The sequence below is a fragment of the Lepidochelys kempii genome, chromosome 5 (assembly GCF_965140285.1).
Source record: "Lepidochelys kempii isolate rLepKem1 chromosome 5, rLepKem1.hap1, whole genome shotgun sequence".
Lineage (NCBI taxonomy): Eukaryota > Metazoa > Chordata > Testudines > Cheloniidae > Lepidochelys > Lepidochelys kempii.
The window spans coordinates 136432153-136457872 of NC_136384.1; the positions used below are offsets into that span (position 1 = coordinate 136432153).

At 53.6% G+C, this 25720-nt stretch overlaps 1 protein-coding gene across 4 annotated transcripts in view; it reads left to right on the plus strand.

Moving 5' to 3' along the window:
• The first annotated feature begins 4718 nt into the window (after positions 1-4718).
• The window catches only part of LOC140911917 (class I histocompatibility antigen, F10 alpha chain), a 33053-nt gene continuing 12051 nt past the window's right edge, over positions 4719-25720 (plus strand). For 2 of the 4 annotated variants that reach the window (XM_078852986.1, XM_078852987.1), the window contains exons 1-3: positions 4719-4857; positions 14409-14504; positions 18307-18570. In XM_078852986.1, coding sequence (XP_078709112.1) covers positions 4794-4857; positions 14409-14504; positions 18307-18570 — 424 coding nt within the window. In that variant the 5' untranslated portion in view covers positions 4719-4793. The remainder of the gene's footprint in view (positions 4858-14408; positions 14505-18306; positions 18571-25720) is intronic. The other 2 variants (XM_078852988.1, XM_078852989.1) reach the window with 2 other exon arrangements.

Genomic DNA, 25720 nt, shown 5'->3' on the forward strand with positions numbered 1-25720 from the left:
GAGGGATGCAGTGAGGGGGATGGGAGTGAGGTGATGCAATGACGAGGGCGTGGGGGAGGTGAGACGGGAGGGATGCAGTGAGCGGGATGGGAGTGAGGCGATGCAATGACGGGGGTGCGGGGGAGGTGAGACGGGAGGGATGCAGTGAGCGGGATGGGAGTGAGGCGATGCAATGACGGGGGTGCGGGGGAGGTGAGACGGGAGGGATGCAGTGAGCGGGATGGGAGTGAGACGATGCAATGACGGGGGTGCGGGAGAGGTGAGACGGGAGGGATGCAGTGAGGGGGATGGGAGTGAGGCGATGCAATGATGGGGGTGCGAGGGAGGTGAGACGGGAGGGATGCAGTGAGCGGGATGGGAGTGAGACGATGCAATGACGGGGGTTCGAGGGAGGTGAGACGGGAGGGATGCAGTGAGGGGGATGGGAGTGAGGCGATGCAATGACGGGGGTGCGGGGGAGGTGAGACGGGAGGGATGCAGTGAGGGGGATGGGAGTGAGGCGATGCAATGACGGGGGTGCGAGGGAGGTGAGACGGGAGGGATGCAGTGAGGGGGATCGGAGTGAGGCGATGCAATGACAGGGGTGCGAGAGAGGTGAGACGGGAGGGATGCAGTGAGGGGGATGGGAGTGAGACGATGCAATGACGGGGGTGCGGGGGAGGTGAGACGGGAGGGATGCAGTGAGGGGGATGGGAGTGCAGGCGATGCAATGACGGGGGTGCGGGGGAGGTGAGACGGGAGGGATGCAGTGGGGGATGGGGGTGAGACGATGCAATGACGGGGGTGTGGGGGAGGTGAGACGGGAGGGATGCAGTGAGGGGGATGGGAGTGAGACGATGCAATGACGGGGGTGCGAGGGAGGTGAGATGGGAGGGATGCAGTGAGGGGGATGGGAGTGAGGCGACGCAATGACGGGGATGCGGGGGAGGTGAGACGGGAGGGATGCAGTGAGGGGGACGGGGGTGCGGGGGAGGTGAGACGGGAGGGATGCAGTGAGGGGGATGGGAGTGAGGCGATGCAATGACGGGGGTGCGGGGGAGGTGAGACGGGAGGGATGCAGTGAGGGGGATGGGGGTGAGACGATGCAATGACGGGGGTGCGGGGGAGGTGAGACGGGAGGGATGCAGTGAGCGGGATGGGAGTGAGGCGATGCAATGACGGGGGTGCGGGGGAGGTGAGACGGGAGGGATACAGTGAGGGGGATGGGGGTGCAGGTGATGCAATGACGGGGGTGCGGGGGAGGTGAGACGGGAGGGATGCAGTGAGGGGGATGGGGGTGAGACGATGCAATGACGGGGGTGCGGGGGAGGTGAGACGGGAGGGATGCAGTGAGCGGGATGGGAGTGAGGCGATGCAATGACGGGGGTGCCGGGGAGGTGAGACGGGAGGGATGCAGTGAGGGGGATGGGAGTGAGACGATGCAATGATGGGGGTTCGAGGGAGGTGAGACGGGAGGGATGCAGTGAGGGGGATGGGAGTGAGGCGATGTAATGACGGGGGTGCGGGAGAGGTGCGCACCACGGGACCCCTCAACAGCCACCTGCTGAGTGCTTGAGTGGCGCTAATTCCTCCCCTGCCCTGACCCAGCCAATGGGACCTGTGCCTGAGGGCGGGCGGAGGGAGGGAGGGAGGGCCGCATGCCTCCCACCCCCAGCAGCCTGAAGGCTAGGAGCCGGACGTGCTCCTTGGTGCGGTGGCTCGCGGGGAGCCTGCCAGCCCAGCTGTGGTGCTGTGCGAACCGGACATTTAACTGCCCAGTCAGCCGTGCTGACTGGAGCCACCAGGATCCCTTTTGGACTGGGTGTTCCAGTCCGACCAAAACCAGGCACCCTAACTAACACCCACAGTGACTGTACTCGCAAAAGGAAACGGAGGACTTGTGGCACCCTAGAGACTAACCAATTTATTTGAGCATGAGCTTTCATGAGCTACAGCTCACTTCAGAGGCTCGTTCACCTGCACATCCACCCATGTGATCTATGCCATCATGTGCCAGCGATGCCCCTCTGCCATGTACATTGGACAAACTGGACAGTCTCTACGTAAAAGAATAAATGGACACAAATCAGATGTCAAGAATTATAACATTCAAAAACCAGTCAGAGAACACTGCAATCTCTCTGGTCACTCGATTACAGTCCTAAAAGTTGTAATTCTTCAACAAAAAAACTTCAAAAACAGACTCCAACGAGAGACTGCTGAGCCTTGGTACCTCCTCTCTCTGCAAGAGGAGGAGACATACCAAAAATAGTTCCCAGAAATGATGTAAACAGCCGAGTGACTTGCAAAAGCAGAGAACATAAAGGGGTTAGGTCATCCTCTGCCTGTGCGTAGATCAGGGGGTGGAGCCAGGACTCCTGGGTTCTCTCCCTTGCTCTGGCAGAGAAGTAGGGCCTAGTGGGTTAGAGCTGGGGGCTGGAGCCAGGACTCCTGGGTTCTAGCCCTTACTCTGGGAGGGAAGTGGGGTCGAGTGAGGTAGAGCAGGGGTCTGGAGCCAGGACTCCTGGGTTCTCTCCCTTGCTCTGGGAGAGAAGTGGGGCCTAGTGGGTTAGAGCCGGGGGTTGGAGCCAGGACTCCTGGATTCTCTCCCTTACTCTGGGAGGGAAGTGGGGTCGAGTGGGGTAGAGCAGGGGGCTGGAGCCAGGACTCCTGGGTTCTCTCCCTTGCTCTGGGAGGGAAGTGGGGTTGAGTGGGGAGAGCAGGGGGTGGAGCCAGGACTCCTGGGTTCTCTCCCTTGCTCTGGGAGGGAAGTGGGGTTGAGTGGGGAGAGCAGGGGGCTGGAGCCAGGACTCCTGGGTTCTCTCCCTTGCTCCGGGAGAGAAGTGGGGTTGAGTGGGTTAGAGCTGGGGGCTGGAGCCAGGACTCCTGGGTTCTAGCCCTTGCTCTGGGAGAGAAGTGGGGTGTACTGGGTTAGAGCAGGAGGCTGGAGCCAGGACTCCTGGGTTCTCTCCCTTGCTCCGGGAGAGAAGTGGGGTCGAGTGGGGTAGAGCAGGGGGCTGGAGCCAGGACTCCTGGGTTCTCTCCCTTGCTCTGGGAGGGAAGTGGGGTTGAGTGGGGAGAGCAGGGGGCTGGAGCCAGGACTCCTGGGTTCTCTCCCTTGCTCTGGGAGGGAAGTGGGGTCTAGTGGGGTAGAGCAGGGGGTTGGAGCCAGGACTCCTGGGTTCTCTCCCTTGCTCTGGGAGGGAAGTGGGGTTGAGTGGGGAGAGCAGGGGGCTGGAGCCAGGACTCCTGGGTTCTCTCCCTTGCTCTGGGAGGGAAGTGGGGTCTAGTGGGGTAGAGCAGGGGGTTGGAGCCAGGACTCCTGGGTTCTCTCCCTTGCTCTGGGAGGGAAGTGGGGTTGAGTGGGGTAGAGCAGGGGGCTGGAGCCAGGACTCCTGGGTTCTCTCCCTTGCTCTGGGAGGGAAGTGGGGTTGAGTGTGGAGAGCAGGGGGCTGGAGCCAGGACTCCTGGGTTCTCTCCCTTGCTCCGGGAGAGAAGTGGGGTCGAGTGGGGTAGAGCAGGGGGCTGGAGCCAGGACTCCTGGGTTCTCTCTCTTGCTCCGGGAGAAAAGTGGGGCCTAGTGGGTTAGAGCAGGGGGCTGGAGCCAGGACTCCTGGGTTCTCTCCCTTGCTCTGGGAGAGAAGTGGGGTCTAGTGGGTAGATCGGGGGCTGGAGCCAGGACTCCTGGGTTCTCTCTCTTGCTCCGGGAGAGAAGTGGGGTCGAGTGGGTAGATCGGGGGCTGGAGCCAGGACTCCTGGGTTCTCTCCCTTGCTCTGGGAGGGAAGTGGGGTCGAGTGGGGTAGAGCAGGGGGCTGGAGCCAATACTCCTGGGTTCTCTCCCTTGCTCCGGGAGAGAAGTGGGGTCTAGTGGGTAGATCGGGGGCTGGAGCCTGGACTCCTGGGTTCTCTCCCTTGCTCTGGGAGGGAAGTGGGGTCGAGTGGGGTAGAGCAGGGGGCTGGAGCCAGGACTCCTGGGTTCTCTCCCTTGCTCTGGGAGAGAAGTGGGGCCTAGTGGGTTAGAGCCGGGGGTTGGAGCCTGGACTCCTGGGTTCTCTCCCTTGCTCTGGGAGGGAAGTGGGGTTGAGTGGGGTAGAGCAGGGGGCTGGAGCCAGGACTCCTGGGTTCTCTCCCTTGCTCTGGGAGGGAAGTGGGGTCGAGTGGGTTAGAGCAGGGGGCTGGAGCCCGGACTCCTGGGTTCTCTCCCTATACTTATGGCTTCCATGGCAAATCACCGGCCTCTCTTTGTGCCTCTCTCCCGGGCCCCAGGCTGGGGGCAGGACGCTGTGGCGGGGCCGGGGGCACTGGGGGGTCACCCAGCGCCAGGGAAGGGCTCAGTTCAGGCCGTGCCGAAGTCCCTCCTGCGAGAGACAAGGTCCCAGCAGTGGCGGGGAGGTCTCAGGCCGGGGGCTGCGGGGGTCAGAGTAGAGGGGCGCACGGGGCTGGGGTGCACAGGAGCAATGGGAGGGGGGCTGAGAGCCCCTGGGCCGCGCTGTGACCCCTGTGTGATGGGCCGGCTGGCCCCAGGACCCCTCCCAGAGAGGATCCTGCAGAGCAGGGCCCGGCCACGGGCCGAGCATCACTGGGCTGGGCCGTAATTGCCGCTCCGGTCGTTACAGCCCCGGGGCCCAGTTCTCCGCGGCGCCAACCCAGCGACCGGTGACGCAGGCGGGTCTCCGCCACGCTATTGGTGGGATGTTCCCCTCTCAGCCAATCCCTGCGGACTGGAGGCTCTCACGGCCAGGAGCTGGCTCAGCGCCCGGGGAGCTCCCGGGTCCCGGCGCCGCGTCCGGCCGCGCAGCTCGGGGGGTCCGGGATGGCCCTGGCGCTGCGCCTGCTGCTGCTGCTGGGGGCCGCCGCCCTGCCGGGGGGCCGCTCCCGTGAGTGTCGGGGGGGGGCAGCCGGGCCGGGAGGGGGGAGCTGGGTGTCGGGGGGGGGGGCAGCCGGGCCGGGGGGGCGGGGAGGGGGGAGCTGGGTGTCGGGGGGGGGCAGCCGGGCCGGGGGGGGTGCGGGGAGGGGGGAGCTGGGTGTCGGGGGGGGGCAGCCGGGCCGGGGGGGGTGTCGGGGGGGGGCAGCCGGGCCGGGGGGGCGGGGAGGGGGGAGCTGGGTGTCGGGGGGGGCAGCCGGGCCGGGGGGGCAGTTCTGGGCTCTGCGTTCAGAGGTGTTGGGAGACCCCCCCGCGTCCCCCCCCCCGGCACTGAGCGGTCGCTGACAGGGATCGGTGACGTTGCTATAGTGACCGGGGGGGGTCCTGGCCCCCTTGTGCCCGGCGCTGCCGGGGGCTGTGGGGACAATGTGCCGTGGGGGGCGGAGCGCCCCTGACCCGAGCGGTGACCCCGGCATCCAACACCGACCGCCCCCAGCCGGGGGTGCGGCCCCGCTCGGACCGGCACCCATGGGTGCTGCACCCGCTGACAAGCCCCTCGCGGCCCCGTGAGGCTCCCGGGCTGCGGGGAGTCCCCGGGGCCAGGCGCTGCCCAGGCCGGGTCTGTGCCACATCTCCGGGCCGGCGGGGCTCTCAGACCCGAGCCCTGTGGGCAGAGCCGGGCTGACAGAGGGGGGTAAATTGACCCCCCGTGGCCCAGGGTTCAGTGACGGGACTCTCGGGCCGTTCACGGCTCCCAGAAGGTGCTTCAGTTTGACCCCCGGGGCCTGGACTCCTGAGCCTGGCTTGTCCTCGGCTACGTGGGGCTGAGCTGTGTCCGCCCCCCTCTCCTCGCACCCCCAGTCAGCCATGGGCCTGGGCAGCGGGTGGGTGGGTGTGGGGCCCCCTCTCTAGGGGAGGCGAGCCCCCAGCCTGCCCCTTCTGCTTGTGTCCCTCTCCCAGCGGCCGGGGCCACGAGTCCCCCTCGGCCGGAGGAGTCCGGGGCCAGCCCACGCCCTGAGTGTCCGCCTTGTCCCCCACCCCACCTGCCTGGAGCTGCCCCGGGCCAGCCAAGCAGCAACTCCCCTCCCCAGACCCCAACCGCTGAAGCCCCTCGCTCTCCTCCGGCAGAAGCATTTGCTGTGCCCCATGCAGGTTCCCGGGCAGCCGAGGAGGCTGGGTTTGCTGCTCGGCTTCCGGGAGTCCAGGGAGGTCACTGATGAACCCAGGAAGCTGAAGAGCACATCCAGCCTCCTCAGCCCCCCGGCATTGCAGGGGGGATAATAAAGCAAAAACTTCCCTCCACAATCGTGCAACTGGGGGTCTGGTGGCAGCGGCAGGGGAAGACGGGGCCTCCACTGGCCTGATCTACCCGCCACGCCTGCCCATGGCAATGGGTCTCATCTGTCCTGGAAGCACATCTTTAGAGGTGTCATCCTAGGGAAGAGATGTTAACCCCCTTTCTGTCTCTGGCTGTGTGTTGGTGCCATGGGGGGGGACACGACTTTGGAGCCCCTGGAAACGTGCATTAATCAGGTCTTAGTTTGAGCGTGAGCTCCCGTTGCAGAGAACAGAACAGGTGCTGCATTTGTGCCGTTAGGATGTCCTGTAGCTGCCGGATAAAGAGCTTCCGGATCCCATTGAGGGTGGGATGAGGAGAGGGGAAGGCACATCCTGCTTTTCCAGGCATGGATTTGAATCTTCTTTGTTCTCCATGAGGCAGGGGCAACAACTCCAACCTCCACAGAGGCTGGGCAGGGGCAGGACATCAGCTTGGAGGGGAGGGGTGGGTGGGGCAGTGACATCACAAAGGCCTTTTGCAGGAACTCAGCCCATTGGGCAAAGGTGGTGGGGAGGGGGTGACCTCACAGAGAGACCCCGACATCAGCCGGGCAGGGCCGATTGAGCTGGGTGAGGCTGTGGGGTGGGGTTGGGGTATGTTCGAAGTGGTTTAAGTGCATTGGTGCCCTCGTGTCACCTCAGTAACAGGCTTGGTTTGACGTAAACTGGATTAGGCCCCAGTGCAGCCTGGCCCTACAGGGTCAAGTCATGTCAGGGACCAGGAGGGAAAGCAGAGAAGTGGGGGTGTATGTGTCGGGTTATCCCTGCAGCAATGAGGCAGGAGGCCGTCGTGTCAGGAGGTCACACCCAGAACTGGTGTAACTCCAGTGGTGCAGAGGTTTGGCCTGGGGCCTGCAGGGCTGGGTGTGTGTGCGTGGGCAGAGGAGGACGTTGATGAGGATCAGAGAGAGTCTGGGCCAAGCTGACATTCTCACTGGCTGGTTTGGCTTTTTTAATGCGTTACATCCAGCACCAACTGCCGTGGGTGCCTGGCTGGGCCTTCGCTGAAAGAAAAATCCTCTGTGCCCATTACATTAGAGGTGACCTGACAAGGGGGAAATAGGGTGTCCATTTCTGTTGCTGCCTAAGGGATAGCAAAGGCCCGAAAGGGTTTTTTCCCCTCCTTGTTTTCTTGTAAGCATCATCTGCCCTGTTTTGCTGGAGGTCTGCTTGGAGCAGCAGAGACCTGGGGTGGGAACTCTCAGCCCTCAAATGGAGGGCCACTGGGTGTAGAATCTTTACCAAGGACAGCTTTTCTTTCTTCTGCTTGACAGGTGTTTGGTTGGGTAGGGCCTTTTCTACACTTCAAACTTGCTCTGGTTTAATTAAACTGGTGCAGATAAATCAGTGCCAACCCCTTTGTGGGCCCTCTTATTTTGGTATCACCGTGGCCTTTTTTAGATTAGCTTAAACTGATTCCCAGCAACTTAACCTGAACTGAAAAAAGCTTCTGTTACATCAGAATACAAGTGTCCACGTGGGGCTTTGTGCCAGTTTAGCTGAATCAGTTGTGTTTAGTTACACTGGTGCAACTCTCCATGTGGACAAGGCCCAACCGACGTAAGGTAAACAGAAAAAAAGCCACTCTTAGGCTAAGTCTACAGTAGATGGCGCAAAGTGCTGCCATGGGAGCTCTCCTGCGGCCGCGCTTTGAACTGTCAGTGTGGTGATCCGCGAGCGCTGTGGAGAGAGCTCTCCCAGCGCTCCTGGTAAACCAGGTTGACGAGGGGAATAGCTCCGAGCGCTGGGAGCCTGTCTACATTGGCGCTTTACAGCGCTCTAACTTGCTGTGCTCTGTGGGGGGGGCGGTAATTTTTCACACACACACACACCGCCGAGCCAGCAAGTTAGAGCGCTGTGAATTGCCAGTGTAGACAAGCCCTTAAACTGGAAAAGGAGGGTCCACAGAGCCTCTTGCACTGGTTTAACTAAACCAGTTTAACTCACACCTTAACTTAAACTGGTGTGAATTTGTGGGTAGAGAAGTCCACGGTTTGAACAATGAAGTTTAAACAGTTGGAATAAACTTTTTAGGGCTGTTTTACATGCAGGGTTTGTACTCTTTTTACACCAATCACTTAGGCTGTGTCTATGGTGCACACCTTACAGCGGCCCAGCTGTGCCGCTACGGCCATGCCGCGGCAAGGCACGCAGTGTGGCTGCTCTTTGTTGGCAGGAAAGAGCTCTCCCGCTGACAAAATAAAACCACCCCCAATGAGGGGCAATAGCTTTGTTGTTGGGAGAGCGTCTCCCTCCCACAAAGCGCTGTCCCTACCGGTGCTTTTCATCGGTAAAACTTTTGTGGGTTGGGGTGTGTGTTTTTTCACACCCACCGATGAAAGTGCAGTTGGACATAGCCTTAGTGTGGACACAGTTGTACTCAAGGCTTAAATTGTCATAGGAGTATTTCCCGGAGCCCCCAGGCCTCCCCCATGTTCAACAGCATCAGGCTGGAGTCAAGGTTTGAAATTATTTACTGGCGCTCCGCTCCTGCTGAATGTAAACCCTGGTTATACAGATTATTCCCCTACATTTACTGGTGTAAAGCATGGCTGTACCGATAGCACTGCACTTGCCGTAGGGATTTTAATTATTTTGAGGAACTAAAACTCTTTTGGTATTGAACCGATTTAACTATTTGGGTGAAAAGAAACAAACAACCAAATTCAATAGTTAAAGCCAAAGAAAAACGGTGTGGAGCTGACCTTGGCATAGGGTTGCCAACCCTCCAGGAATGTCCTGGTGTCTCCAGGAATTAAAGGATAATCTGCAATTAAAGAGTGTGTCCTGTGATGAAACCTCCAGGAATGTGTCCAACCAGAACTGACCATTACGATGAGTGTAATGTGTTCGGGGCAGGGACTGTCCCTTGCTCTGTCTGCACAGCCCCAGCCCCAGCATGGTTAAAGCTGGGCTGTGCTACCATGACGTGAAATAATAATTCCTTCCCCTCTCATGTTCTCGGGTTACACACCCGCCCCTCAAGTTCTCCAGCTCACTGTCGAGTCTTTCACGAAAAACAGGGCCAACAAGACGGGCCTTTCTAGTGGGAAAAGCAAGCCAATTTAAAAAGTAAAGCTCCCTGCTATCCTCATCCTCAGCGTTATTTATTATTGTTTTATGGCGGCACCCAGGCACCCGAGTCCTGGACCCCACCGTGCCAGGCGCTGTACAGATACAAAACAAAATATGGTCCCATTGGAGTGTAAGGCAGATGGGGGATTATAAGGAGACTGCACTGACCAGAGTGACAGGCTGTGGTTTCAGAGCACCAGTGGTCTAATGGTTATCCGGGTTTTTAGGCATCCTGCCAGAGGAGAGTGTTGAGAAGGGCGTGGAGGATAATGAGATAGTTTTGCAGACATTTACCAGGAGCTCCTCCGAGGCATGAGGGGGTAGCATGGGACACGGCACAAAGGGGCTTGTGTGAAAATTTAACAAGTGGGTGATGGAGGCTGGGATCATGTGGCGTTGAGAGTTGACATTTCGGTAGCGAATGAGAGATGACAGGTCTGTTGGGGATAGGCTATGAAGGGCCTCACAGCTGAAAATAGGCAGCTTCTATTTGATGAGAAGGAGGAGCCAGTGGAGAGAGGCAAAGAGAGAAATGACATGGTCAGATCAAGGAGCTGGGAAACGATCTTTTCAGCATCTTCTGAAGGGATCTGAGTGGGTTAAGTCTGCGTTTGTCAAGGCCAGAGAAAAGGATGTTGTAGCAGTTGAGACACGAGATGCTGAGAGCCTGAACGAGAGGTTTAGCTGTGGGGGTGGATAGGAAAGGCAGTGTCTTAAAGATGCTCTGCTGAAAGAGTCAGCAAGATTTAGACATAACCTGGATGTGAGGACCTAGAGAGAGCTCCAAGTCAAAGATGACACCCAAGTTACAGTCTTGAGTGGCAGGCAGGATGATGGCGTCGTCCACAGTGACTGACAAAGGAGGTAGAAGTGAGGTCTTGGGAGGAAGATTGGGAACTCTGGTTTAACCACATTGAGCTTGAGCTGATGACGAGAAAGCCACAAGGAGATGTCAGAGAGACAGGCCAAGATTTTAGTTTGTGCTGAAAGAGACAGATCTGAAGTGGATAGGTAGATCTGTGAGTCATCAGCATTGAGATGGTAGTTGAATTTGTGTTTGCAGATGGCTTTGGTATAAGGTGTAGAGGGAGAAGAGAAGGGACCATGACAGAACCCCACAGAAAGCTGGAGGGGGATGAGGAAGATCCTCTGACGGACATGGTGAAGGAGTGATTAGAGAGGTCAGAGTAGACCCAGGAGGGGACAGAGATAAAAAAGCCAAGGGGGACAAGGTATCAAGAAGAGCCTGGTAAATGGTGTCAGAGGCGGCTGGCAAGCCAAAGAGGGTGAGGATGGAGCACTGATTTTGAGTGTTAGTTAGGAAGAGTCATTAGAGACTTTGGCAGGAGCGATTTCCCTGAAGTGCAAGGGGTGGAAGCCGGGGTGGGGAGGGTCTTGGAGGGAATGGAGGACAGGAACTCCAGACAGTGATTGCTGAGGCACATTCAATGAGTTGAGAGATGAAAGGGAGGTGGGGCTGTAGCTGGAGAGGCAAACCGAGTCAAGGGTCTTTACAATGGAAGGTGCTGAAGTGTGTTCATATTGTGAGGGGGAAAGAGCCAGAGGAGAGTGAGAGGTTAAAGAGAAGAGTAAGGGAGGGAGGAGAGCGGGTGTGAGGGAGATCAGGAGATGGGATGGGGTCTGTGGGGTGAGTGGAGGGGTTAGGAGGAGAGCAGATGGAAAAATGTCCACATCTGCAAGGGAGAGGGAGGTAGGAATTGAAGGAAGGGAAGGAGAGGGGAGGAGGACTGTCATGTTTTATTGTCATGGATCCACGTGACTGGTGTTGTCACACATAAGAACAGCCATACTGGGTCAGACCAAAGGTCCGTTTAGCTCAGTATCCTGTCTTCCGACAGTGGCCAATGCCAGGTGCCCCAGAGGGAATGAACAGAGCATGTAATCATCAAGTCATCCATCCCCTGTTGCCCATAGGGACACCATTCCTGCCCATCCTGGCTAATAGCCATCGATGGACCTGTCCTCCCTGAATTAATCTAGTTCTCTTCTGAACCCTGTTAAACCCTGTTTAAACCCTGGGCCTTCACGACATCCTCTGGGAAGGAGTTCCACAGGTTGACACTGTGTTGTTTGAAGAAATACTTTCTTTTGTTTCAGAGTAACAGCCGTGTTAGTCTGTATTCGCAAAAAGAAAAGGAGTACTTGTGGCACCTTAGAGACTAACCAATTTATTTGAGCATGAGCTTTCCTGAGCTACAGCTCACTTCATCGGATGCATACCGTGGATCCGATGAAGTGAGCTGTAGCTCACGAAAGCTCATGCTCAAATAAATTGGTTAGTCTCTAAGGTGCCGCAAGTACTCCTTTTCTTTCTTTTGTTTGTTTTAAACCTGCTGCCTATTACTTTCATTTGGTGACCGCTAGTTCCTATGTTATAAGAAGGAGTAAATAACACTTCCTTATTTACTTTCTCCACATCAGTCATGATTTTATAGACCTTTATTATATCCTCCCTTAGTTGTCTCTTTTCCAAGCTGAAAAGTTCCAGTCTCATTAATCTCTCCTCATACAGAAGCCATTCCATATCCCTAATTATTTTTGTTGCCCTTTTCCAATTCCGATATGTCTTTTTTGAGATGGGGCGGCCACATCTGCACGCAGTATGCAAAATTTACCATGGATTTATTACTCCTATTGGAATTCTGCAGTTGTTGCATTTGGAGCCGTAGTAAAATTGCAGAATTCCAACAGGAGTAAAAATTTATGTAGAGGCAATATGATATTTTCTGTCTTATTATCTATCCCTTTCTTAATGATTCCCAACCTTCCGTTCGCTTTTTTGACTGTCGCTGCACATTGAGTGGATGTTTTCAGAGAACTATCCACAATGGCTCCAAGATCTCTTTCTTGTGTGGTAACAGCTAATTTAGACCCCGTCGTTTGATATGTATAGTTGGGATTATGTTTTCCAATGTGCATTACTTTGCAATTCCCAGCACTGATCTTCATCTGCCATTTTGTTGCCCAGTCACCCAGTTTTGAGAGATCCTTTTGTAGTTCTTTGCAGTCTGCCTGGGACTTAACTTTCTTGAGTAGTTTTGTATCATCTGCAAATTTTGCCACCTCAGCGTTTACCCCTTTTCCCAGATCATTTATGAATATGTTGAATAGAACTCGTCCCAGTACAGGCTCCTGGTGGGGCACCACTATTTACCTCTCTCCATTCTGAAAACTGACCATTTATTCCTGCCCTTTGTTTCCTATCTTTTAAGCAGTTACTGGTCGGTGAGAGGACCTTCCCTCTTATCCCATGACAGCTTACTTTGCTTAAGAACCTTTGCTGAGGGACCTTGTCAAAGACTTTCTGAAAATCCAAGTACACTATATCCACTGGATCCCCCTTGTCCACATGCTTGTTGACCCGCTCAATGAATTATAGTAGATTGGTGAGGCATGATTTCCCTTTACAAAAACCGTGTTGACTCTTTCCCAACAAATTATGTTCATCTATGCGTTTTACAATTTTGCTCTTTACTGGAGTTTCAACCAGTTTGCCCTGTTCTGAAGTAAGGCGTACTGGCCTGGAATTGCCAGGATCACCTCAGGAGCCCTTTTTGAAAGTTGGCGTCCCGTTAGCTATCCTCTAGTCATTTGGTACAGAAGCTGATTTAAATGATAGGTTACAGACTACGGTTAGTAGTTCTGCAATTTCACATTTGAGTTCCTTCAGAACTCTTGGATGAATGTCAGCTGGTCCTGGTGACTTATTGCTGTTTAGTTTATCAATTTGTTCCAAATGACACCTCAATCTGGGACAGTTCCTCAGATTTGTCACCTAAAAAGAATGGCTCAAGTTTGGGAATCTCCCTCACATCCTCAGCTGTGAAGACTGATGGAAAGAATTCATTTTGTTTCTCCGCAATGGCCTTATCGTCCTTGAGTGCTCCTTTAGCATCTTGACCGTCCAGTGGCCCCACTGGTTGTTTAACCGGCTTCCTGCTTCCGATGTACTTAAAACAAGAAATGCTTTTAGTTTTGGAGTCTTTGGCCAGCTGTTCCTCGAATTCTGTTTTGGCCTTCCTCATTGTATTTTACTCTTCCTTTGCCAGAGTTTATGCTTCTTTCTATTTTCCACACTGGGATTTAACTTCCACTTTTTAAAGGATGCCTTTTTGCCTCTCACTGCTTCTTTTGCTGTGTTGTTTAGCCAGGTTGGCACTACTTGGTTCTCTTACTATGTTTTTTTAAATTAATTGGGGTATACATTTAAGTGGAGCTTCTATTATGGTGTCTTTAAAAAGTTTCCATGCAGCTTGCAGGGGTTTTACTTTTGGCGCTGTGTCTTTTAATTTCTGTTTAACTAACACAGCTCTGGAACAGTTCCTGGGGGTGGATTTGATTTAAATCCTGATTTAAATCACTAGTCAGGAGGACTCAATTTAATCATGGTTTTCCACATAAAAGTGCATTCTTGTTGTTTGTTATAACCTTAATACATATTCCACAAGACTCAGAGGTAGATGTAGGTTTCATCTTTAGAAGGTACACACTATACATTTTTAAACAGTGATTTATTTTGAAAACGTTTCAGATTAGTTTTACAGCAGTTAAGGTTTGACCCTGGTACTGAGTATTGAGACTATTTGGAAGAAAATGAGCGAGAGACAGTGCTTGTCCCATTCGTGTTTTTTAATGTTTGTAATTTAACTCTGTCACTGCATATTTCTCTGTTTAAGATCTCGCTCAGTTTAGCCCACTAAAGCTAATGCCAAAATAAATTTGTTAGTCTCTGAGGTGCCACAAGGACTCCTCGTTGTTTTTGCTGATACAGACTAACACGGCTACAACTCTGAAACAGGATCAGTGTGGACATTGCTCCACCCATCAAGACTCAGGTTAACAATTTTACCCTCTAGACTTTTTGCACACGGCTCAATTTCCCTTTCATACACTATCCAGGAATTTGCCTGCAACATCTGCTCTGTTGGGTGGACTGTATCCTGGTCTTAATGACTGAACCATGTTAATGAAGTGTGGGTTCTCAATCATGTGGAAAGGAGAGTTTGTTGCATAAACAAACTGGGTAATGTTTTCATCAATTACCTCTTTTTGTAATCTACTGGTTCTTCTCACAAATTTATGTATGGTGGTTTCTGGATGATGGAGATCTTTTTTTCCTTTTTGCTACAGGTGATACACTGTGGCTATATGACATACATGATGTGACTGAAACACTGTCGTTGGCAGATAACTCTGAAACTATAGAAAATGATGGTGATCTTGAAGGTGGATAGTGTTCAGAATCCTGTATGTTGAGGATGGAGGAACCATCTAGGGCGGGGGCGGGCAAACTTTTTGGCCTGAGGGCCGCATCGGGTTTCGGAAATTCTATGGAGGGCTGGTTAAGGGAGGCTGTGTGTCCCCAAACAGCCAGGTGTGGGCCGGCCCCTGTCCCCCGGTACCGCTGCCCCATCCAAACCCCCTGTTCCCTGCTGGCCACCCCGGGACCCCTCCCCATTCAATCACCCCTTCTCCCTGTTCCCTGACTGCCCTGGAACCCCTGCCCCCAACTGCCCCCCGCTGCCCCGTCCAACCCCCCGCTCCTTCCTGACTGCCCCCCCAGGACCTCTGCCTCCATTCAACTCCCCTCTTCCCCACCCTCTGACCGCCCCAGCCACAGCCCCGAACTTCCCTGCCCTCTATCCAGCGCCCACCCTGCCTGCCCCCTTGCCGCACTGCCTGGAGCACCAGTGGCTGGCGGTACTGCAGCTGAGCTGCCCGGCTGGAGCCAGCCACGCACTGCACAGCACGAGCCCCAGGTCCAGCCGGGCTCTGCAGCTGCACTGCCCCCGGAGCTCACAGCCCCGCCGCCCAGAGCATTGATCAGCGGCAGAGTGAGCTGCGGCTGCGGGGCAGGGGGAAGAGCAGGGGAGGGCCAGGGGCTAGTCTCTCGGGCCAGGAGCTCAGGGGCCGGGCAGGAGGGTCCCGCAGGCCGGATTTGGCCCGCGGGCCATAGTTTGCCCACCTCCGATCTAGGGGCTGTGCCCCTCTTACCTGCTGCTTACAAACAGGGAAGAATTGGCAGGGGAAGTAGAAGTGGGTGGCAACCTGGGCAGCAGTGACCATGAGATGGTCGAGTTCAGGACCCTCACAAAAGGAAGAAAGGAGAGCAGCAGAATACGGACCCTGGACTTCAGAAAAGCAGACTTTGACTCCCTCAGGGAACTGATAGGCAGGATCCCCTGGAAGGCTAAGATGAGGGGGAAAGGAGTCCAGGAGAGCTGGCTGTATTTTAAAGAAGCCTTATTGAGGGTGCAGGAACAAACCATCCCGATGTGCAGAAAGAATAGCAAATATGGCAGATGACCAGCTTGGCTTAACAGTGAAATTCAGTGAGCTTGAACTCAAAAAGGAAGCTTACAAGAAGTGGAAATTTGGACAGATGACTTGGGAGGAGTATTAAAAAAAAAAAAAAGCTCAAGCATTCAGGGGTGTAATCAGGAAGACCAAAACACAATTGGAGTTGCAGTTAGCAAGGGATGTGAAGAGTAACAAGAAGGGTTCCTACAGGTATGTTAGTAACAAGAAAAAGGTCAGGGCAAGCGTGGAACCCTTACTGAATGGGGAAGGCAACACAGTGGCAGGTGATATGGAAAAAGCTGAAGTACTCAATGCTTTTTTTGCCTCGGTCTTCACAGACAAGGTCAGCTCCCAGACTGCTGTACCGGGCAACACAGTATGGGGAGGAGGTGAGCAGCCCTCAGTGGTGAAAGAACAGGTTAAGGACAATTTAGAAAAGCTGGACATGCACGAGTGCATGGGTCCAGATCTAATGCATCCAAGGGTGCTTAGTGAGTTGGCTGATGTGATTACAGAGCCATTGGCCGTTATCTTTGAAAACTTGTGGCAATAAGCTGGATCTGAGTCAGCAGTGTGCCCTTGTTGCCAAGAAGGCCAACGGCATATTGGGCTATATTAGTAGGAGCATTGTCAGCAGATGGAGGGAAGTGATTATTCCCCTCTATTCGGCACTGGTGATCTTACAAAACTGGTTGATTGGGCAACAAAATGGTAGGTGAAATTCAGTGTGGATAAATGCAAAGTAATGCACATTGGAAAACATAATCCCAACTATACATATAAAGTGATGAGGTCTAAATTAGTTGTTACCACTCAAGAGAGATCTTGGAATCATTGTGGATAGTTCTCTGAAAACATGCACTCAATGTGCAGTTTCAGAGGGTTAGCTGTGTTAGTTTGTTTCAGCAAAAACAACGAGGAGTCCTGTGGCACCTTCAAGACTAACAAATTTATATGGGCATAAACTCTCGTGGGCTGGAACCCACTTCGTCAGATGCATACACAAAAGCTTATGCTCAAATAAACGCGTTGGTCTTTAAGGTGCCACAGGACTCCTTGTTTTTTCAATGTGCAGTGGCAATCAAAGAAGCTAACAGAATGTTGGGAACCATTAGGAAAGGGATTAATAAGACAGACAATATCATATTATCCTCTATATAAATCCATGGTACGCCCACATCTTGAATACTGCATGCAGATGTAGTCACTCCATCTGAAAAAAGATATATTTGAATTGGAAAAGGTACAGAAAAGGGCAACAAACATGATTGGGGTATGGGACGGCTGCTACATGAGGAGAGATGAATAAGATTGGAACTTTTCAACTTGGAAAAGAGACGACTAAGGGGGATATGATCAAAGTCTATAAAATCAAGACTAAGGCTATGTTTTTTTCACGAAGGTCACGGAATCTGTGACTTCCAGCTAACTCCATAACTTCAGCCCACGGCGGCCAGAAGCTGTGGGGTCCCCCTGCCACCTATAGCAGCTGGGAGTGGTGGGGTGGGCTCCGTGGGCTGTGGGGGGAACCAACCGCTCCCAGTTGCCGTGGCGGCAGAGGGGACCCCGGACCTCTGAGTGGCCCGCAGTTGCCTGGCCCCTGCAGGCAGTGTGTGTGTCACGCAGCTGAGCTCCCCATTTTGCCATGGATATTTTTAGTAAAAGTCACGGATAGGTCATGGGCTTCCATGAGCTTTTCTTTGTTGCCCGTGACCTGTCTGGGACTTTTACTAAAAATATCCATGACCAAATCAAAGTCTTCGTCATGGCTGGTATGGAGAAAGTGAAAACCGAAGTGTTATTTACCCCTTCACGTCACACAAGAACTAGGGGTCACCCAAGAAAATTAAAAGGCAGCAGGTCTAAAACAAACAAAAGGAAGTATTTCTTCACACATTACACAGTCGACCAGTGGAACTCCTTGCCAGAGGATGTTGTGAAGGTCAAGACTATAACATGATTCAAAAAAGAACTAGCTAAGTTCATGGAGGATAGGTCCGTCAGTGGCTATTAGCCAGGATGGGCAGGGATGGTGTCCCTAGCCTCTGTTTGCCAGAAGCTGGGAATGGGCGACGGGATGGATCACTTGATGATGACCTGTTCTGTTCATTTCCTCTGGGGCACCCGGCATTGGCCACTGTCGGCAGACAGGATACTGGGCTAAATGGACCTTTGGTCTGACCCAGTATGGTCGTTCTTATGTTCTGAATAAATGACAGTAAATTGTGTGCACAGCTGGTGTCCTGGCTCCCACCTTTCCCTTGGACACATCCTGCTGCCCAACTTGCCTTCCCCAGCATCAGCTCCTGCATCCCCCATCTCCTATCCCCCAGTCCTCCTGCTCCACCCTCTCCCATAACACCGCCTTCCTTTTCCCCACACCGCACTCCAGCCCTGCCCCTCCTCCTGGGCCTCCTTTCCTTTGTCACACTCCCCTGAATCCTAAATACACTCTCCCTATATGCTCTCCTACTCCTCACACACGCTTCAGCCCCCCTATATCTCCCGACCCCTTCCCCTTCTCACTCCCCCTCCAGCCCTGCCTCCCTTTCTCCTTCTACCCCACGATCTCTCTCCCCGGTCAGGCCGTTTTGTGAGCTCTTTCCCAGGTCTCCCTCCCATAGGAGCGCTCCTGAGGGCTGGCGCCGCCTCTTGTGTATTGCCAGGGGCTCCCTGGCAGGGTCTGGTTGGGTCTGACCTCCCTGCCCCCAATCTTCCCCCCTCCCAGGCCTGCACTCCAGGCGCATATTGGACACGGTGGTGTCGGAGCCCGGCCCGGGGCTGCCCTGGTACAGCCGTGTTGTGTACGTGGACGATCAGGTCATCTACGTCTACACCAGCGAGATGCAGGGGGCGAAGCCTGGCCCAGCGTGGATGGCGGAGAACGAGGGTCCGGAGTTCTGGGACGAGATGACCTGGTGGGCACAGCGCCACCAGAAATGGTTTGGAGCGAGTCTGAACACCCTGAGTCAGCTCTACAACCAGAGCGAGGGTGAGTGCGGGACACGACCCAACCTAGGGACGCAGGGACATGGGGTCGGGGGGCGCGGTTGATGTAAACAGGGTGAAGGGACACAGGGATGCATGTTGGGGATGGGGGGAAGGGACCACCCTCAGGGACATTTTCTCACTAGAGTCAGTGTAGGGGAGGTTTAGATTGGATATTAGGAAAAACTTTTTCACTAAGAGGGTGGTGAAACACTGGAATGCGTTACCTAGGGAGGTGGTAGAATCTCCTTCCTTAGAGGTTTTTAAGGTCAGGCTTGACAAAGCCCTGGCTGGGATGATTTAACTGGGAATTGGTCCTGCTTTGAGCAGGGGGTTGGACTAGATGACCTTCTGGGGTCCCTTCCAACCCTGATATTCTATGATTCTATGAATGTGGGGGACAAAGGGACATGGGGTGGGGAGGGGCTGCAGGATGGAGGGTTCATGCAAAAGATATTTTTTGACACCCTCCAACGTGGGACACTCATACTGTCCCCTCCCCAAACACCCCAGATTTCTGCTACCAGTCCCACTTGCAGCTGCCCCTGCTGCCCCTCGGGGGACCCCCCCACCCCTTGTGTTCAGAGCTCACAAGTCAGGCCCCAAAAATCCTGAGTTTGACTTAAATGTCATGAGTATTTTGGGATTAATATTGGAGTTTATTTTTCTTTGAGCTGTTAAGGAACAAATTTCCAGGGTTTTCCCTGCTGCTAGAAAGGCTAGAAGTTACTGCTGTAAAAAAACAAAACAAAACTCAGACTCTCCCCTAATCCCATGAGTCCAGGAACTGGGGATTTAACGCCCCCCCACCCCATCATGAGAGACACAGTAAAGTCACAAGATCAGGTACGCTGCATTCACCCCAGCCCTGGGGAAAAGCTGCTCACCAGTGAGTCTCCTTCATTGTTCGCTTTGTCTTATTTCCCAAGTGAGTTTATCGAAGGTCAGACTCCACAGAGCGAGGGTCTGACATTGACTTGGGCTGGAGAGTTAGTGAGAGAATCAGCCCCTGCAACGTGCAGAGACTCCCGGGCTTCCAAACCCCAGCACATGTCCCCGGGTTGGAGCCTCCAGGGTCAGCCAGGTTCCCCTGCACATTATCGATAGATGTGTAAAGAGCCGTTCTTCCTGCTCAGTCCCTAATGTGGGGGGGTGTAGCCATGTGGCCAGGCTCCCGATTGTTCTGTCTCACTTAAGACTGTGATGATCCATCCATAAGCATTCAGTGCCGGGCGCTGCTGAACTGTCCCTGGCAGGTGAGGGTCTCTCTGATAAAAAGAACAGGAGGGCTTGTGGCACCTTAGAGACTAACCAATTTATTTGAGCATGAGCTTTCGTGAGCTACAGCTCACTTCATCGGATGTAGCTCACAAAAGCTCATGCTCAAATAAATTGGTTAGTCTCTAAGGTGCCACAAGTCCTCCTGTTCTTTCTGCGAATACAGACTAACACGGCTGCTACTCTGAAATCAGTCTGTCTGATGTAATTGCTCTGCCCTTCCTGACGAGATTGGCGAGTGAAAATCCCTGATTCCCCCATCTCAGTAATACTGGCCTGTCGCATTGGTCCTCACCCAGGAGTGTCCCCAACCCCTTGTTGTAATCACCCCATCACCCCCCCGCCCCCCGCAATCCCTCCTGGCTCCCGGCACTGAGACAGCAGCAATGAGAACTAATTCCCATCCTGCCCTGGACACCTGAGTTTCTGGTGGCCCTGCCCCAGGACTAGGCAACAGGGAGGAGGGTTGCCAAGTGTCTACCCCCCTAGCCCGCCCCCTCTGTAGCTAGTTTAACCCTCTCCTGACTAGTCTCGACCATTGGTCTCCAGCTGCTGAGCCTGTCCAGCCTGACCTGCTCACACGGACACCGGCCTCCCCAGTGCTGAGAGAGGGGCTCCGCTCGCCTGCCCCTAACCCTGCCAGGGCTGGGCAAGCTGCTGTTGTGTCCCCTCTGTCCCTTCCCCAACCACTGTCCTGGCTGCCCCTTCCTTCCCCCATTTACCCCCTCCTCGCAGTCCTGGGGCTGCCAGCTCGCCAGAGACTGTCCTGAGTCCTGCATTTTGTCCACCAACAGTGTTCCCCTCTCTAGCTGCATCTGCCCCCAACACGCACATGGGGGAATTCGGGGTCTGGTCCCCCTGAGACCCCATCGGTGCCCCCACCCTGCTCATCCCTGTGGAGTGCAGCACAGAGGAGAAGAGGGATAGGTGGGGAGGTCTGACCCACCCCACTTCTCTCGGGTGCCTGGCTTGGGATCTCTGTGTGTCTGACCAGCCGCCCTGCACCTCTCAAGATTCTCAGTGGTTCTTTCCCTGTTACTCCATCCCTTTTCCCCTCCGTTGTTTTCTCACCTTTTGACTTTAGTTGGTGTAAATAGTTAGTTGGACTCTCGTAGCAGAGTTTCTTTGGCTCCTGAAACTGGGCAAGCCTCGGTCTCCGGGCTTCAAACCCAGGTCCTCCTGCAGCGAGCCCATGCCTTTGAGTGACCTGCACTCTAGCTGTCTAAAGTGCTTGGATGAGACTCCTCTTGCGGATCGCTGTGAGCTCTGCCACCAGTTCAGGCCACATGTGAAACAGGACAGGGAGGCCAGGCTGAAGTCCCTCCTGATGGAAGCGGCATTCAAACCTTCTTCGGAGCCGAGCCAGTCAAACTTGGCACCATGTACTTCTGTGTTGGTATGAAGAGCTGCTGCAGAGAGAGTCCATACAGGACTCTCGGCACCATTCCCCAAGCCCAGGGCCAAGAAAGAAACATAAGCAGCAGCTGTCTGAGAGGTTCCCCATTTGTAAGAATGGCCAAGCATGGGGAGTGCCGGGGGACCAGCATCTGGCCAGTCCTCTGCCCCTGCTCCGCAGGCGGTACCGTCGACTCCGCCCTGTCCACAGGCTCTGTGGCGTCCAGTGCCCGACCAGCCGCCGGCACCAGAGGGACCGCGAGGCAGCAGCAGGGTCGCGGTGCCGGCCACCCCGGAGGGGTTTGCGGTGGCCAGGGACTGGCTGGCAGTGCAGCAGTTGGTGCCAGCAGTGGGGCAGGCAGAAGGGAGCGTGTTGGCCCGAGCTCCCGTCTGGTACCAGGCCCTTGCTCTCTGCTTATGTCAAAGCAGCTTCCCCATCTCGGCCCGATCCCTGGATCCTGAGCACCGTCCCAGGGAGCCGACGGGTACCACACCCCCCTCGTCCCCACAAGATGACTCATCATCCAAGTTGGCGTTTGAATCTTGCACTCAGCTGAGGGACCTAGTACCAGTACCCCACCAGTCAGCCCTACGCAATGGTGGATCCCAGGGTGGGGGATCCTCTGAGCACCTGGCCCAGTGGGCAATGGCCCATGCAGATACAGTGGCCTTTTTGGAACCCCTGGGGTTTTCCTCTGCTTCCTGCCCCCCCCCCCCCATCTCCCATGTAGATGCTCCTACTCAGTGGTGTCTGAGAGAGGGATTCCTCTGTCACACTGAACAGCAGCTGATCCGACTAAGATATTGAGCCAGGTACTGACTCTCAGAACCTGGAGCTACAGGATCTGGTTGGTGCAGAAGGAGAGAAGGAAGGTCCCATGCTGATGCAGGCTGCCTCCTCCCCAGAAGAGGCAGGGATGGGTGTTTCCCCTTCCCAGGACACTTCAGGGCTCTCCAGGAGTTAGAATCATAGAATATCAGGGTTGGAAGGGACCCCAGGAGGCCATCCACTCCAACCCCCTGCTCAAAGCAGGACCAATCCCCAATTAAATCATCCCAGCCAGGGCTTTGTCAAGCCTGACCTTAAAAACTTCTAAGGAAGGAGATTCTACCACCTCCCTAGGTAACGCATTCCAGTGTTTCACCACCCTCCTAGTGAAAAAGTTTTTCCTAATATCCAACCTAAACCTCCCCCACCATTACTCCTTGTCCTGTCCTCTTCCACCACTGAAAATAGTCTAGAACCATCCTCTCTGGAACTACCTCTCAGGTAGTTGAAAGCAGCTATCAAATCTCCCCTCATTTTTCTCTTCTGCAGACTAAACAATCCCAGTTCCCTCAGCCTCTCCTCATAAGTCATGTGTTCCAGACCCCTAATCATTTTTGTTGCCCTTCGCTGGACTCTTTCCAATTTATCCACATCCTTCTTGTAGTGTGGGGCCCAAAACTGGACACAGTACTCCAGATGAGGCCTCACCAATGTCGAATAGAGGGGGACGATCACGTCCCTCGATCTGCTTGCTATGCCCCTACTTATACATCCCAAAATGCCATTGGCCTTCTTGGCAACAAGGGCACACTGCTGACTCGGATCCAGCTTCTCATCCACTGTCACCCCTAGGTCCTTTTCCGCAGAACTGCTGCCTAGCCATTCAGTCCCTAGTCTGTAGCGGTGCATTGGGTTCTTCCATCCTAAGTGCAGGACCCTGCACTTATCCTTATTGAACCTCATCAGATTTCTTTTGGCCCAATCCTCCAATTTGTCTAGGTCCCTCTGTATCCTATCCCTGCCCTCCAGCGTATCTACCACTACTCCCAGTTTAGTATCATCCACAAATTTGCTGAGAGTGCAATCCACACCATCCTCCAGATCATTTATGAAGATATTGAACAAAACCGGCCCCAGGACCGACCCCTGGGGCACTCCACTTGACACCGGCTGTCAACTAGACATGGAGCCATTGATCACTACCCGTTGAGCCCGACAATCTAGCCAACTTTCTACCCAACTTATAGTGCATTCATCCAGCCCATACTTCTTTAACTTGCTGACAAGAATACTGTGGGAGACCGTGTCAAAAGCTTTGCTAAAGTCAAGAATCAATACATCCACTGCTTTCCCTTCATCCACAGAACCAGTAATCTCATCATAGAAGGCGATTAGATTAGTCAGGCATGACTTGCCCTTGGTGAATCCATGCTGACTGTTCCTGATCACTTTCCTCTCATGCAAGTGCTTCAGGATTGATTCTTTGAGGACCTGCTCCATGATTTTTCCAGGGACTGAAGTGAGGCTGACTGGCCTGTAGTTCCCAGGATCCTCCTTCTTCCCTTTTTTTTTTTTTTTTGGCACCTTCCCACGGCCAAATGCTCCATCTGCCTGACAGCCCCATGGTTAAACCTGCAGAACGGGCCTGTTCAGAGCAGGTCGGCTAGGTCTTGCTAGGCAGTAGGAAACCTTCTAGCAGTGCTACTTACCTCACCGAGTGGAAGCGTTTCTCCATTTGGTCGACCCAGCAAGGCCTCTCACCGGGGTGCCAGAACCTCCCTATGAGTGGTGAGACCGGTGCTGAAACTGTGACTCCGCCTCTTCCCCGACGCTCCCCCCCCGCCCCCGCTCCACCTCTTCTCCTGAGTTTCTGCCCCCTCCCCCCTGCTCTCACCTGCTGCTGAAGTGGCAGGGCCATGGCCCCTTGGTCCCCCTGTTCCGGCACCCTTGCCTCTCGCCCACTGAGTCATCTCTCAGATGAAGCAGATACTCCAGAACAGTCTGGAAACAGCGGACACAATATGGACAAGAGTACACAGAAATTACAAGAGCAACTTGCTGGAAGCGCCAACAGTTGGACACACTTACAATACACACTGCAGGATGGCACTAACAAAATTTTAACCCTATCAAAGGAGGAGAAGCTGTGTTTTTGGTGGTGGCCAGGATGTTGGACCATACTGCAGTGGTCAGGACTCTCAGTATTGCTGTGGATTATCATAGCAGCTGGTGTATTGATAACTCTATCCGTGTTATGTTGCATATGGAAACAATCAAGGGGGGCACAACCCCCTAGAGAACAGCCACTAATTATAACCTATAAGTAATGTAGTAAGCCTTCCCCCTCAGTGTACTAGACAGCCTGGACCCAACGTTCTCAGGCCCACTATAATGGGAAGTCTGGAACACTAATTAGAATAGGTGTGGTATGCCTGTACGAGAGAAGTTGCAGGGTATTGTACTACACAAGGGGCAGTGGGACAGGTGGAATATCGACACCTTCCAACTTGATGGCTGGCCCTATCAGGAAGTGTGTCGCCATATGTCCTGGGGGGGAGGGATAGCTCAGTGGTTTGAGCATTGGCCTGCTAAACCCAGGGTTGTGAGCTCAATCCTTGAGGGGGCCATTTAGGGATCTGGGAGTTGGGGATTGGTCCTGCTTTGAGCAGGGGGTTGGACTAGATGACGTCCTGAGGTCTCTTCCAACCCTGATATTCTATGCTTTTCCAGGGATACCTGGGCAGGAGGATCCCAAAAGGGGGAGGGGTATGGAGTGCTAGGATATAGATATTCAGTCCAGTCTGTAAAGGCCTGTACTTTAAGAATTTAGGTATATGTTTATCATTTAGCTAGTTATAGAGGTACAAAAGAAAGAATCACTGTCTGCCAGTGTAAGGGCCTTCTCTCACTGTGACGGTCTGGGGCCCTGTTTTTAAGCTAAGGCCTCTGGCTAAGCAGTGAGAGCAGCCATAAGCTGGAAAGCATACAGTCATGTCGTCACACATTTCAAACCAGTCCTATTGAAATAAGGCAATCTGGGGCTGTTAAAAAGGTGATCACCTCCAGATAAAGGGAAGAGCCTAGAGGATGTACAAGAAAATTTAGTTTGATAGTTTTCTGTTTGATAAGAAAAGGAGTACTTGTGGCACCTTAGAGAGTAACCAATTTATTTGAGCATAAGCTTTCGTGAGCTACAGCTCACTTTATCGAAAGCGTATGCTCAAATAAATTGGTTAGTCTCTAAGGTGCCACAAGTCCTCCTTTTCTTTTTGCGAATCCAGAGTAACACGGCTGCTACTCTGAAACCTGTTTGATAAGAACTCACTTATCAATAGACACACCTGGGAAACCCTTATGTCTTTATAGATGTAGTTGTAAAATCCTCACTTCTGTATTGTTTTGTCATTATAGTTCCCACTTTGCTGTTGTTTATTTGCATGGTCTCTGTCTGGTTTTGTGATTAATTATACAGCAGGCAGAAACAATTTTGCTGGGTGTAAACTAATTAAGGTGGTGGCAGATAATTGCTTATCTAATCATGTTACAATATGTTAGGATTGGTTAGATAAATTTCAGTAAAATGATTGGTTAAGGTATAGCTTAAAATATTACTTTATAAATTAGGGGCAAACAGGAAGTAAGTTGGGATTCGAAAATGAGGAAAAAGGAACTTGGATTTAAGCTTGCTGGAAGTTCACCCCAATAAACATTG